Below are 15,197 nucleotides of genomic sequence, written 5' to 3' on the forward strand. Positions count from 1 at the left end.
AAAATTAATCTTGCCATGTTTAAAATGCTGCACTTTTTCCCTTCATAGCCTATCTCTGGCAATTCATTTTTGGGTGACTGTAGATAGTTGTATTTTAGCCTACGTCTTCGTAGACAGTAGGCTACACCATTAGGCCATCCTGAGAATAAAATACTTCACAGCTGCTAACGATCATCCTCCACAACCACGAGGATAGGTAGGCTAAACGGTCGTTCGTTGCCTTTTTGCTTCTTATTGTAAAACCAACTGTTAGGGTCTACACAAGTGGTCGGCATCCCGGTCAATATTTGATATTCAAATTTCAATTTTGAAGCTATTGTTAACCATGTGTAGCCTATGCAACCCGACTGTTGTAGGCTTGCCTACCACTCTGCAGTGCCTTGCCTACCATTCTTGCCTACCACTCTAGTTGTAAACAAACGGTCACATGACATTATGACGTAGGTGCAAAACCTTAATATGAGGAAAAGGCACAGAGATGTCCAGAGAGATACCCCTAAGTCTTTGTGATCCATCATAGACATTATGAGCACCCTAATGTATAGCCTGACCACAATACCATGGTGTATTTCACATCTAAAACAACATTTTTCAGGAGTGCCAAGAGCTGAAAAATATTGATTGCATTTCTGTATGAAGGCATGGATTTGAAGCTATCAACTAGTTGTGAAAATGGCATGGTCTATTAAGGTAGGATTCAGTATTAAGTTGACAGCAAAAACAGCTGTGCAATAAACTCTTACAAAGATTATGCTACATAGGTCAACAAAACATTTCTGTAAGATCGGTGACTCGATGTACTCAAATCACAAAGTGTAACATTAAAAATGGTTATCCTATATTGTGTGGAATTTCTGACATATTCAGGCTGAACCAAAAAAGATGAAATAAAGATGAAAAATAATGCTATTCCTTTCCATGAAAAAAAGTATGTTGAGGGGTTGCATAAAGTTGAAAGTTGAAAAGGCGGTGAGGTATTACTTCAGAGGAAAGCTATTTAAGCAAACAGAGGCCTAACCACTATATGAGTAAGAATGTACAACAAACCTGTGACTAACATTGCAGAATAGGCCACATGAAAACAGAACTGCTCCCGTTCTGTCTCCACAACTTCCTCTATCTTTTAAGTGTCTTCTCCCTTTTTTAGACAGAGTTAGAGTCAGTGGCACATATTGTTCTTAAATCAAACCGTCTGACAAATTTTGAAATTACCTTGGGAAGGTTAGATCATTTGAAGAAGAAAAAGGTCAGTCATTCCTGACCGACAGGAGGTTAACTTATAGTTCCTTTGTGCAGCATCCAATCAGACGTCAGTGATGGCGTGAGGCGATGGCTTGCCCTGTAGCTGAGCCTGAGTGTGCACGTGCTTGGGGTTGGAGCCCGAGCTGTCGTCCACCGTCTGCTCCTGTGACTGCGACGTCGCTCCGTCACCGTCGTCGCCCAGAGCGCGTCGATAGACGCCGGACAGCGTCTGCTGGAAGCGGCTGCGAGTGGTGAGACCCATGCAGAAGTACAGCACTGGGTTAATGCAGCTGTTGAAATAGGCCAGGCCCTTGGCCACTGTCAAGCCCACCTTGACCGCCTGGCTCTTGCTGTCCATCATCTTGACCAACAGGAGGCAGTGGTAGGGCGCCCAGCACACAAAGAAGGTGCAGACCAGGCCGGCCAGGATTCGTAACGGACGGGACTTGCGGTTGAGGCGTGTGCGCCGGATGCCTATGGCCGCCAGCACATAGCAGACCAGGATGACCAGGAAGGGGAGGAGGAAACCACACAGGAAGCGGATACTGTAGAGGACTATCTTGGCAACTTCCTCACCTTCTTTCTCCTTTACCTGCCGAGAGAGTGGACAAGATGAGCATCAATGGCTTTGCAGTGTTGTAGGCTAACAGGTTTTGGGGCTGATTGACTGACGGACTATTATGTATCATATAAGGTACTATATAAAATGGAGTAGCAATACATGTTGGAGTATTAGTTTTTATGCAAATAGTATTGCATTTAAACATTGAAACCAGGTCCAATAACACTGAAAGCTTCTAAGAACACTTGACAGACTTCCTGAGACTTCCAGACTTCCTCTTGTAAATTACTGAAAAACTTAGAAACGTAGACCAGAAGTCTGTTAAGACAAGACCCTGTGACACTTATATATCAATAATAAATAAATTATATATATATAAAACGGATAGTTCCGGTCCTTCATGTCTATCAGCACCCCTCAGCTGTGCTATATTCACGATATAGGCCTCTCAGGGCTTATTGCTTAAATATAGAATTGTTGTTTAGTCAGATGTCAAAGGACACCACAGTGTAAATTTGGGCCACTGTGGTTAAAAAACATGTAAGTGTATCATTAAATTATTTCTACCACTTCCTCTCTCCTTTCTACTCTTGGCTTTCTTTTCTTAGCCAAATAGTTTGCATAGTTTGCTCATAAAAAAGATGTTTGTGTGAACAGCTTGGGTTTGTTTATGTCCACATCTTGAATATCTCTCTTAAATGTCATCTATCAACAACAACGATACTTCAACTATGGCCTACCTTTAAACCTGCTCTGACAATCAGAAAGCATGAATAGCTGGAGTGCCTTTAGGTTTATAATCAAAGCATGTCTTAATGACAGCCATGTGAATAACATTTCCAGGGAAGGAAATGGAAATTCTTATGCTGAAACCTGCTGCTATTTTATACACATGTGTGCCAGAAGGTGTGATGTCTGGGAGAGATAGGAGGGTGTCAGTCAATCATTGTCTGTATCTCTTACATGTGCTGTATATGTGGATAGGTGAGTGTGTCTGAGAGAGAGAATAAGTAGAGGATGTTGTTTGTTACATATTTATTAACTATGTATTATTTTTAGAAGGCACTGATCAGGAGTGGCACCTTGAAATTCGTTGTGTTAATACACTGTATTCTATGCAATGACAAATAAAGCTTCAATTCAGTCCTCTTAAATATGGACATGAAATATCTCAAATTCTCAGCTGTGCAGCACAATGCATTTCTATTTTATTTTATATTGTCACTAGTTTGGTTGATTGGTTCACCATATATATTGGGTGCTACACAAATTAACTATTAAAACTACACAATATCAGACTTAATTGAGGTATTAATGAAGCGTCACCTCTAAGGAACATTTGCTGAGATTGTTCTTGCCAAGGTAGACCTGCCGGTAGACGAAGTACGGGGCGCTCAGGCCTGACGCGAGTACCCACACAAGAACACTGATGAGCCGCGCGGCAAAGAGAGTCCGGCGCTGCTTAGTGAAAACGGGCCGCCACACGCACAGAGCCCGGTCCAAACTGATGACCGCCAGCAGGAACACGCTGCAGAACATGTTGGTGTACTTGAAGAAGCCGTTGAACTTGCAAAGGAAGACGCCAAACGGCCAGTGGTCAAAGAAGAGCTTCTTGGTCAGAGAGATGGCGCGAGTCAGGCAGAAAATGAGGTCAGCTACGGCAAGGTTAACTAGCCACACATTGGTGACTTTGGCCCTCAGACGCACTCCGGCCACCCAAATGACCACTGTGTTGCCAAAAGTTCCCAGGACGACAGTGAGGGTGTAGAGCACTATGGTGATATTGTCTGTGATGGCATCCATGTCCACGACTGTCTTATCCCCTTTAGAAGAGGGGGCGGCAATCGGAGGCTGCATGCCTGAGTTGGAGGCCATTTCTGAAGAACAGACAAATGAGGATGGGGGAGATGGGATTAAGATAAATCATATACAGTATATACTTTACTTATATATATATATATTGCACAAAATAGTACTTTATCAATATTGTACACAGAGTAAAATTTTTACGTTCTTCTATCCTGCTATATTTTTACGGTGCGGTATTAGTATATCCAGTATACACTGTGGTGATTTTGATTCTGATGCAAGTGATGAAAAATAACCGCAGACCTGAAAAGAACAATGCCCATCGCTGCCCTTGGGAGCATGTGGACTTCCGTTCAGTTTCTGCTCATGACAAAAGCCAGGGGGCAGGCAATGTCTGAGTCACCGTCTGCCCCCTGTCTGGAAAAAATCTGCCCCAGTTTGTTTATCGCTGGTACAGGTTCCCTATACTTAATTTTGATCCAATATAAATAGATTTTAGTACACTTAAAAAAAGAAATGTCCTCAAAAAGGCAAGAATAGATCTGGAATGATAGAATTGGCATTAGAAGATAGAAGATGTATTTTTATGGCGTGTGCTTGCTCTAATCATCATGTTTTACTTCTTTTAAAAGGGAACTGTGCTCGAAAATGCTAATCCTGCTGTTTTGTTTCACTTCCCGATTTCTTTTTTTTTTAGAAAAAAGAGTAGCCTACTTTCGAACTATCCATGTCCTGTCCAGTAGGCTACATCTCTACACATTTTTAAATAAGTAATCACATACAGTTTGTGCTTCATGTTAACAACAATCAGCTGTGACCAACGAAACCACCCAATGTTATCACTGTCCGTGACTAAAGAAAGTAGATAGTTCAACATATTAAACAGGTTGGCTTCTTTTAAAACTGAACTGCATGTTTCCTTTTACACACGCGTGCCTAAATTCATGATGGCAACCGTGGAATGAGTGGTTTAACGGCCACTCATATGTTTGTTTCTAAGAGTTAGAAACAAACATATGAGTGGTCGGTCTTGTGAGAGAAGCTTTAGCCCTCCAGAACACTTACATAAAGCAAACATCCGTTGTTAAGCAACTGGTAGCACTTCCACCCCATGTAACAGATGGGGTTTATACTGAAAAAACATAGATAGGGATAACTCTTAATTATCCCTAAGAAAAAGAAAATTGGGCCCACAACTGTTTCACTGCGCTTCCACCCTATTTATTAAGGTGCTCCAATTCTCACATGCCCAAACATCTTTGCCAAATTATTGATAAATAAGCAACAGAAATTTGAGTATTGTATTGTGTTTTTTGTAGCAGTGACTTGACATAAATATTCTCCTTATCAAATCTATGCTAATGTATGGGTTTAAACACATCTTGTAACTTCTTTACATTACATTTAGCAGACACTTCTTGACCAAAGGCTGATTGCATAACAAGTTTGTTATTTTTTTCAATTAGTTCCCACAACTATTTTCGATTTCCTGAGACATAATTTGCAGACATATGCATGAACAGAGAAGCATTCAACTTCTGTGCTGAATTATTGGTTTCACATCAGTATTACTTGTGTGCAGTCCTGTTCTTCAAGAAAAATAATTATCATTTGAAGGACTCAATTGCCCTGTATAAATGATCATTCCCATGCATCTTCTAGTTTATGCTAAATTATTTGATGATAAAAAATATGGGTTACACTTTACTTAAAGGTATCTACATAAGAGTGGCATGACACTGTCATGAACATTATAAACAAGTTATAAACGTTTATGACATAACGCTTCTGTCAAGTGCCATTCGTTTTTTGTCATAGTTAGGGGTTATTAAGTTAGGGTTAGGGTTAAGGTTGGGGTTATTGTTAGGGTTATGACAGTGTCATGTCACTTTTATGTAGATAACTTCAAGTAAAGTGTTACCAAAATATGACGAAATATTTACGATGCATGAGTTATTCCAGCAATTGTCTCCATTAGGCATGTGCCTTTCTCATGTAATTTCTCATGTAAGTCACATAGGAATTAATCTTAGATATCATAGTAGAGCGGCATTAAGGTTCAAGGTTCAGGGTTACTTTATTAGGTCTCCCATGGAGATATTTGTTTGGGATAAAGGGTAAGCTTCCCCAGCCACAATTCAAAAGACATCACAGGACATAGCTATGTTACATATAAAGCATTAAGGAGTGGATCATATACCGAGCCCTGGAAGTTCCTATTATGTCTTGTGTCATGTCAAAATGATTCTTACCTGCTTCTTGAGCATACGTCTGCTATATTCTTCTATGCGCTAGTGATTCAGAGTCACAGCATCTTCAGGGTGTTTACTTCAAGTGTCAAACTGACAATAGTACAGGGCAGTCAACTGTAGTGCGCCCCCCCCCTCTCCTTTCCTCTCTCTCTCTCTCTCTCTCTCTCTCTCTCTCTCTCTTTCTCTCTCTCTCTCCTCCCCTCTTGTCTGTATTATATGCAAGAAGGAGGCTGAGGGAAGGGCTGAAGGCTGGCCCACAGTGCTTCACAGACAAACACACACAGACATGTGCAAAAACTTCAACTCATGACCACAACCAAACATTTTTTTAGAAACCAGTAGCACAATAGGCTACCTGAGACTGTGCTAACTATTAATCCCAATATACCAATTCTAAACAAAAAACAAAGCCTTTCTAATATTTAACCCCCCTTGAACCATTTAATTTGTTTTAATGTACTCCTCTCCCACAGACCCTATCCATAGGCCTAGTCTATTTCATCAACATAGACTGTTTACTATGTCAAGGAAGTTATGCTTTTGGTGGTGTTTGTCTGTTTGTCTGTCAAAGGATTACAAAAAAACTCACAACCTCGTTTTCTCAGCCGAGTCTCACAGTCTCAGAGACTCAGCCTACTACATCCCCACTATCTTACAAACCCATAACATTGGCTATTCAGTGACAACTAGGCTACAAACCTTTATGTTGAACTATAAGGCTGATTTTGAAGTTTTGTTAGACATGTCCATTGCTTATAGGCTACACTTTAAATCTCTTTGGTCACTTTTGAAATCACTGAAGTAGACCACCACTGCCTACTTCTGACCCCTGCTGGTCTATCAAAGTGTGTGTCAATATAAAAAAAGGGGGACCTCTCCTTAAAGGAGAATTCCGGCAATCATTTATATAGATGTATATTTCTTGAGGTCACAGAGTACTATCGGTATGAAAAAGATCGGTGCTACCTAGCAAAGGTGTGGACTCGAGTCACATGACTTGGACTCGAGTCACAATTTTAATGACTTCAGAGTCAGACTCTGAGTCACCGTCTGCCCCCTGTCTGGAAAAAATCTGCCCCAGTTTGTTTATCGCTGGTACAGGTTCCCTATACTTAATTTTGATCCAATATAAATAGATTTTAGTACACTTAAAAAAAGAAATGTCCTCAAAAAGGCAAGAATAGATCTGGAATGATAGAATTGGCATTAGAAGATAGAAGATGTATTTTTATGGCGTGTGCTTGCTCTAATCATCATGTTTTACTTCTTTTAAAAGGGAACTGTGCTCGAAAATGCTAATCCTGCTGTTTTGTTTCACTTCCCGATTTCTTTTTTTTTTAGAAAAAAGAGTAGCCTACTTTCGAACTATCCATGTCCTGTCCAGTAGGCTACATCTCTACACATTTTTAAATAAGTAATCACATACAGTTTGTGCTTCATGTTAACAACAATCAGCTGTGACCAACGAAACCACCCAATGTTATCACTGTCCGTGACTAAAGAAAGTAGATAGTTCAACATATTAAACAGGTTGGCTTCTTTTAAAACTGAACTGCATGTTTCCTTTTACACACGCGTGCCTAAATTCATGATGGCAACCGTGGAATGAGTGGTTTAACGGCCACTCATATGTTTGTTTCTAAGAGTTAGAAACAAACATATGAGTGGTCGGTCTTGTGAGAGAAGCTTTAGCCCTCCAGAACACTTACATAAAGCAAACATCCGTTGTTAAGCAACTGGTAGCACTTCCACCCCATGTAACAGATGGGGTTTATACTGAAAAAACATAGATAGGGATAACTCTTAATTATCCCTAAGAAAAAGAAAATTGGGCCCACAACTGTTTCACTGCGCTTCCACCCTATTTATTAAGGTGCTCCAATTCTCACATGCCCAAACATCTTTGCCAAATTATTGATAAATAAGCAACAGAAATTTGAGTATTGTATTGTGTTTTTTGTAGCAGTGACTTGACATAAATATTCTCCTTATCAAATCTATGCTAATGTATGGGTTTAAACACATCTTGTAACTTCTTTACATTACATTTAGCAGACACTTCTTGACCAAAGGCTGATTGCATAACAAGTTTGTTATTTTTTTCAATTAGTTCCCACAACTATTTTCGATTTCCTGAGACATAATTTGCAGACATATGCATGAACAGAGAAGCATTCAACTTCTGTGCTGAATTATTGGTTTCACATCAGTATTACTTGTGTGCAGTCCTGTTCTTCAAGAAAAATAATTATCATTTGAAGGACTCAATTGCCCTGTATAAATGATCATTCCCATGCATCTTCTAGTTTATGCTAAATTATTTGATGATAAAAAATATGGGTTACACTTTACTTAAAGGTATCTACATAAGAGTGGCATGACACTGTCATGAACATTATAAACAAGTTATAAACGTTTATGACATAACGCTTCTGTCAAGTGCCATTCGTTTTTTGTCATAGTTAGGGGTTATTAAGTTAGGGTTAGGGTTAAGGTTGGGGTTATTGTTAGGGTTATGACAGTGTCATGTCACTTTTATGTAGATAACTTCAAGTAAAGTGTTACCAAAATATGACGAAATATTTACGATGCATGAGTTATTCCAGCAATTGTCTCCATTAGGCATGTGCCTTTCTCATGTAATTTCTCATGTAAGTCACATAGGAATTAATCTTAGATATCATAGTAGAGCGGCATTAAGGTTCAAGGTTCAGGGTTACTTTATTAGGTCTCCCATGGAGATATTTGTTTGGGATAAAGGGTAAGCTTCCCCAGCCACAATTCAAAAGACATCACAGGACATAGCTATGTTACATATAAAGCATTAAGGAGTGGATCATATACCGAGCCCTGGAAGTTCCTATTATGTCTTGTGTCATGTCAAAATGATTCTTACCTGCTTCTTGAGCATACGTCTGCTATATTCTTCTATGCGCTAGTGATTCAGAGTCACAGCATCTTCAGGGTGTTTACTTCAAGTGTCAAACTGACAATAGTACAGGGCAGTCAACTGTAGTGCGCCCCCCCCCTCTCCTTTCCTCTCTCTCTCTCTCTCTCTCTCTCTCTCTCTCTCTTTCTCTCTCTCTCTCCTCCCCTCTTGTCTGTATTATATGCAAGAAGGAGGCTGAGGGAAGGGCTGAAGGCTGGCCCACAGTGCTTCACAGACAAACACACACAGACATGTGCAAAAACTTCAACTCATGACCACAACCAAACATTTTTTTAGAAACCAGTAGCACAATAGGCTACCTGAGACTGTGCTAACTATTAATCCCAATATACCAATTCTAAACAAAAAACAAAGCCTTTCTAATATTTAACCCCCCTTGAACCATTTAATTTGTTTTAATGTACTCCTCTCCCACAGACCCTATCCATAGGCCTAGTCTATTTCATCAACATAGACTGTTTACTATGTCAAGGAAGTTATGCTTTTGGTGGTGTTTGTCTGTTTGTCTGTCAAAGGATTACAAAAAAACTCACAACCTCGTTTTCTCAGCCGAGTCTCACAGTCTCAGAGACTCAGCCTACTACATCCCCACTATCTTACAAACCCATAACATTGGCTATTCAGTGACAACTAGGCTACAAACCTTTATGTTGAACTATAAGGCTGATTTTGAAGTTTTGTTAGACATGTCCATTGCTTATAGGCTACACTTTAAATCTCTTTGGTCACTTTTGAAATCACTGAAGTAGACCACCACTGCCTACTTCTGACCCCTGCTGGTCTATCAAAGTGTGTGTCAATATAAAAAAAGGGGGACCTCTCCTTAAAGGAGAATTCCGGCAATCATTTATATAGATGTATATTTCTTGAGGTCACAGAGTACTATCGGTATGAAAAAGATCGGTGCTACCTAGCAAAGGTGTGGACTCGAGTCACATGACTTGGACTCGAGTCACAATTTTAATGACTTCAGAGTCAGACTCTACTTGACAAAATTAAAAATGACTTGCAACTCAACTTGGACTTCCATGCTATTGACTTGAGACTTGACCCGGACTTTGCCCTTTTGACTTGTAAATAGGGTTGGGTATCGTTTGGGTTTTATCTGATACCGGTGCTAAATCAATACTTTTAAAACGGTACCGGTGCCTGAACCGGTACTTTGTTTTTATGATAAAATGCATCGAAAGCATTAATTGCTTTTGTTTGATTGATAATTTGAACATGAAATGTAACTATTAATTAATTTAATTATATTTAGTTTATTATCTGTAGTTTCATTGCTTCTAGGCATAATTCTAATTGCAGATGACTTCCTATAACTTTAAATGTTAAAATGTCTTATCATGGATGCACAAACAATGGCAAGTAGCCTAATTAATCTTTCCTCTGCTTTCAATTTGATCCACTGCAGATATCTTTAAATGTTAAAAACGGCTTGCCTTGGAACTGCCAGGTCATGGACAACGGCCATTGCAAGTAACCTAATCTATGGAGTTAAGTTCATCCAATGTGTTCCCAAAAGCTACAATGCTGCAATATTTTTGTTTTACATGTTACATATGCCGGTGTTGAAGTATTTCCATTCCCAGTGCCCAGGCATTTTAACAGCAACTATGCGCAAAACACAATTTTTGGATGAACGTAACCTAAAAAGGGAGCAAAACCAATTTAACTTGTTCCAGCGTGAAAACGTTATTTTCAATTTTAGATATCCGGTTAATAAATGTATTTGTTCTGATTAACCTTTGTTTGAATATTATTCAAAAGTCCAGGCTTGGAAAGTCACCTGCCCAGTGTTCCCCAGACCCTTTATAGGATGAATTTAGTCAAATTTTATGAATCAGTTACTCACCTATATAATAGGCTAGAACTAGCTGATAAAATTTTCATAACCAACACTAATTGCCTTTTCCCAGTATGTGGCCTAAATTACTGAAACATCGTGTGAAATAGGCCTAACATAGGCTACCAGAAATATCTATATTATACAGGCCTACTTGCCTACTTTCAAATCTCGACCCGCACCTGAATTCAAGCACAGTGTTTTTAACTGTTAGCCTTGATATCTAATGTGCTTTGATTTAAGCTTTAAAGCTGTTGGGCAAATAAAAACCAATAGTGTTGTCCCACCGGCCATAAATCAATTTGTAAAGAGAATGTCATTTTTGAAGGAACGTTATTAACCGCTCTTCTATAACGCTCAAACCGGTTACCATTTAGAGAGGCCTTGGTGATGGTTCCGTAGCCTCAAATGACCAACATACAAAAATAATTTGATCATCCTAGGCCCTACAGTTCTCAAGATATTCATAGAAAAAACTGTGTCCGGCCATGTACAGGCCGGTTGGTGTACAGTCACTAGATATACGCATATATTAATTTTTTGTATTGCCCCCCCCATGAACGGAATTCCACGGATCTTGGCATGCATTCAGAGGGTGTCATAATGATCCTACACTTTGTGCAGTTTTGAACATGTCAGCCAAGGATACCTGCAATTACAAAAAAAAAGCAAGTTTTTGCTTTTCATTTTTAACTAGGTGGTGCTATACCTCAAATGAATGGATATGGGATAGGTTGACATGGCCCCTTGAGACCAACATACGAAAAAAGGTTGGCCATCCTAGGCCCTATGGTTCTCGAGATATTCACATTCAACTTTGTCCGGCCTACCCTCATTTTGGGGGCCCCCGGTGCGGAGGGTGGGCCATGGATAGTGGGCTAGTGGTGGTCATACTAAATCTCTCAACCTCAAATATTTTTGTTAGAGTATCTCAATGTCCAACAGTCCCAAATGAGCTAGATAACCACTGTACATACTCTATACAGTTTTAAAGTGACTTATAGGCATTATTGACCCTTATTGATCTTATGAGTTGTCAGGATCACTGACACCCTGAAGAAAGTAAGAGCAATTCAATGGCAGGCTTTACTAAATAGTGCTCTAAATTTAGTAAATCATGTGCATGTTTTACTACATAGTGCGCTCATTAGACTAAATTGTGCTCTCATTTTAATTTGAGTAAAAATGAATGCACGATTTAGTAAATTCTGCATACAATATAGTAAAATGTATGCACAATTTTTTTTTCATTTTTTTTTTTTTATTAAACTTTTGACAAACAAACAAGGCACTGTATTATTTGACAGGACAAAACAAAACAAATCAAACAAAATTAAGACAGGGGCTCAATTAACAACTAGAAAATGTAATTTTGAGGAAATCCCCATAGACTTAACATTAGGCTGATGACATCACAATGGACTAATTAACTTGATTTGCACCTGTATCAACTTCCAGCTGCTCATCTAGGCCCCATTAAAGAATCAGTTCAACTGATTGCACCTGTATCAACTGCTTTCTGCTGAACTAGGCCAACTCTCTCTGTGTCTCTCCATTCTACAAGGATATAAGGCACATTTCATCCAACTTTCTATCCATTCATCCTCTTCAAACCATTCACTCATCCACCCATTAAACTATCCATCAACATCCATTAAACAATCTGCCTATAAACATCCATTCAACTTTCTGTCTGTCAACATCCATTACACTATCTACATTTTTTTAAACGATATACTCTGTCTCAGGCTTTAAGCATACAATATGGCTCTATTAAGACTGCCGTTAAGCAATTAGAATCCTAGGCCAGGTGGCCAGGCTATATTAAACCTCATCTACCTAGTTCAGTCATTCCAACTATTAAACCTCATCTACCTAGCAAATAATTTAACCTTTTACACTATCCACCTATTTAACTGTTCAGTCATTCCAACTATATTAAACCTCATCTACCTAGTTGTCATTCCAACTATATTACATCTCATCTACCTAGCAAATAATTTAACCATTTAAACTATCCACCTATTTAACTGTCCAGTCATTCCAACTATATTAAACCTCATCTACCTAGTTCAGTCATTCCAACTATTAAACCTCATCATGTTGGTTGCCAATTAGCACATCATCTGTTTTAACAATATATTTCACACCATATGTTTTGCATTTTCATGCACTGGTAATTCCCTGGAATTGCGTTTTCTAGTTACAGTGCATGAAAATGCACTGTACTGTTCTTCCAAGGCAACAACATCAACAACTTCTTATTATTATTCCGCTTACCACTTTTTCCGTACGCAATTTCTCTTGAACAGTTTAACTTAGAAACTTCGTTCAAACTTTGTAACGTAGGTCTTCAAACGGACCAAGCTGCTATGTCTTTTCAACTTTTATACTTTTTAAACTATTAAAGAAAAACTTTTTAAAAATCCCCATAGACTTAACATTGCCGATTGTGACATCATAATACGGCCGTTAAGCAATTAGAATCCTATGGCAGGTGTTCAGGCCATCTGGATCAACTGCCAGTCTCAGGCTTTAAGCATACAAACTGGCCTTATTAAGACTACATATCCTGTTCAACTGCTTCCTCTGCCAAAAACTGTTTCAAAATAAAAGTCCTCACTACAATATTTCACTGTTAAACAATTTAACCCTTTAAACTACTGAACTTTTCAACTGTTCAGCCATTGTAACTGTTACTTGTCATAAACTATGACTCCTACCCACTGTATCTAGTTAGCATGGTTAGCATAGTTAGCATGCTAGTTAACATTTTTAACAAAACTGCTAAAAATGATTAGCTAAGTTAGCTAAGTAACATGGTTAGCATGTTAGCATGCTAGTTAGCATAGTTAGCATAACTGCTAAAAATTATTAGCTAGGTTAGCTAAGTCACATGGTTAGCATAGTTAGCATGTTTACATTGTTAGCATGCTAGTTAACATAGTTAGCATAACTGCTAAAAATGATAAGTTAGGTTAGCTAAGTCATATGGTTAGCATAGTTAACATGTTTAGAAAACTGCTAGAAAACGTTAGTTAAGTTAGCTAAGTAGCATGGTTAGCATAGTTAGCATTGCTAACATAGTTAGCATGTTTAACAAAACTGCTAGAAAACGTTAGCTAAGTAGCATGGTTAGCAGGTTAGCATTGCTAGCACTGCTATAAAACTTTAGCTAAGTAGCATGGTTAGCATAGTTAAAAATCTTAGCATAACTGCTAGCAAACATTAGAGCCATTCCAACTTTCAGTTATTGTCAAATATCTACCAATACACAGCCATTAAACTATTTGAATATCAACATTCATTAAACTTCCAGTCTGTCATCAACTTTTAAACGGTCTACTTTTAAACTATCATTAAACTATCTATTAATCTAGCTGTCTATCAACAACTTTTAAACTATCTACTGTCTATCAACAACTTTTAAACTATCTACATTCAGCTTTTAAACAGTCTACTTTTAAACTATCAACTTTTATTTAGCTATGCAACCACCATGTCTATCCTAGCATCACCGTAGTAACCATCTCTATATTATCTGTTTTAACTATACATGATATTGTACATCACAACTTTAGCATTTTCATGCACTGGTAATTCCTTGGAATTGCATTTCTAGTTATATTTTCATGCACTGGTAATTTCCTCGAAATTACATTTTCTAGTTAGTCCATTGTGATGTCATAGTGCTAATGTAAAGTCTATGGGAAAAAATAAGCTTGTTTTTTGTTAATATCTCAAAAAGTATAAAGTTTACAAAAGTGAAAAATACATTCCTCAAGTGTCCTTTTCAAGACCTACGTTACAAAGTTTGAACGAAGTTTCTACGTTAAACGGTTGAAGCTGAATTAGACGCAGAAATTTGGTGGGAAGAATAATAATAAGAAGAAGCACTGTTCTGTTATCCGAAGTATTCTTCTTCTTATTATTATAAAATGCACAGCCGCTAGGGTGCGTCTAGATTTCTACAGTAGGCTAGCAACATGTACTTATTCTGTTGGAACATGATGGATACATGTAGGCTTGTGTCGGAACATGAATACATGTAGGAAAACTGTACAATGTTGAAACTTCATTAAATGAACATTCATTAGTCTATTTGTGTCGTTATTAGTGACAAGCTATTGCTATTGTTGCTTAAACTATTATGCGTAATAACCATCTGCAAAACAGGACTACCAATTATCTGCGAGATATGCAAATGCCATAGGCTGGCCTTACCACATTTTCTCTTTCTTACATCAATACGTTATGGAAGCATATGAGCCCACTTCAAATCATCTCCTAATGTGATTATGTAGGCCTATCCTAGCCTACAGGCTAAGTTTAACAACGTTTTATGGACAATATCCCTCGGACTGCAATTTGAATAGATTTTGCTGCTGTACATTTCTTAGAGTGGCTTGAGATTAACATAGCCTAAATACTGTAATGTTGACACTAATATAGAATAGAGATGTTTATTAAGTAGGCTAACAAATGAAAAGTGTTTTCAGCTGAAATGGCATGAAGGCTATATGTGGACTGCTCGGG

At 38.4% G+C, this 15,197-nt stretch overlaps 1 protein-coding gene and 1 long non-coding RNA gene across 3 annotated transcripts; one reads left to right on the forward strand and one right to left on the reverse strand.

The window, feature by feature from the left end:
* Positions 1–463: 463 nt before the first annotated feature.
* On the reverse strand, positions 464–8,912 carry LOC121696179 (fMet-Leu-Phe receptor-like). Of its 2 annotated transcripts, none has more exons than XM_042077524.1 (3): positions 8,762–8,912; positions 3,131–3,681; positions 464–1,834 (listed from the first exon to the last, which is right to left on the reverse strand). In XM_042077524.1, exons 2-3 carry the CDS (start codon positions 3,677–3,679, stop codon positions 1,304–1,306), a joined length of 1,080 nt encoding a protein of 359 aa, XP_041933458.1. In that variant the 5' UTR covers positions 3,680–3,681; positions 8,762–8,912; the 3' UTR covers positions 464–1,303. The 2 variants fall into 2 exon arrangements, with proteins under 2 accessions (XP_041933458.1, XP_041933457.1); XM_042077523.1 differs by lacking the exon at positions 8,762–8,912 and adding an exon at positions 5,866–6,019.
* LOC121696180 lies at positions 4,903–14,856 on the forward strand. The gene is made up of 3 exons (XR_006026249.1): positions 4,903–4,914; positions 5,513–5,522; positions 14,639–14,856. It is a non-coding gene; the product is annotated as an uncharacterized LOC121696180 (long non-coding RNA).
* Positions 14,857–15,197: the final 341 nt, after the last annotated feature.

Source organism: Alosa sapidissima, chromosome 21, assembly GCF_018492685.1.
Source record: "Alosa sapidissima isolate fAloSap1 chromosome 21, fAloSap1.pri, whole genome shotgun sequence".
NCBI classification, from domain to species: domain Eukaryota; kingdom Metazoa; phylum Chordata; class Actinopteri; order Clupeiformes; family Clupeidae; genus Alosa; species Alosa sapidissima.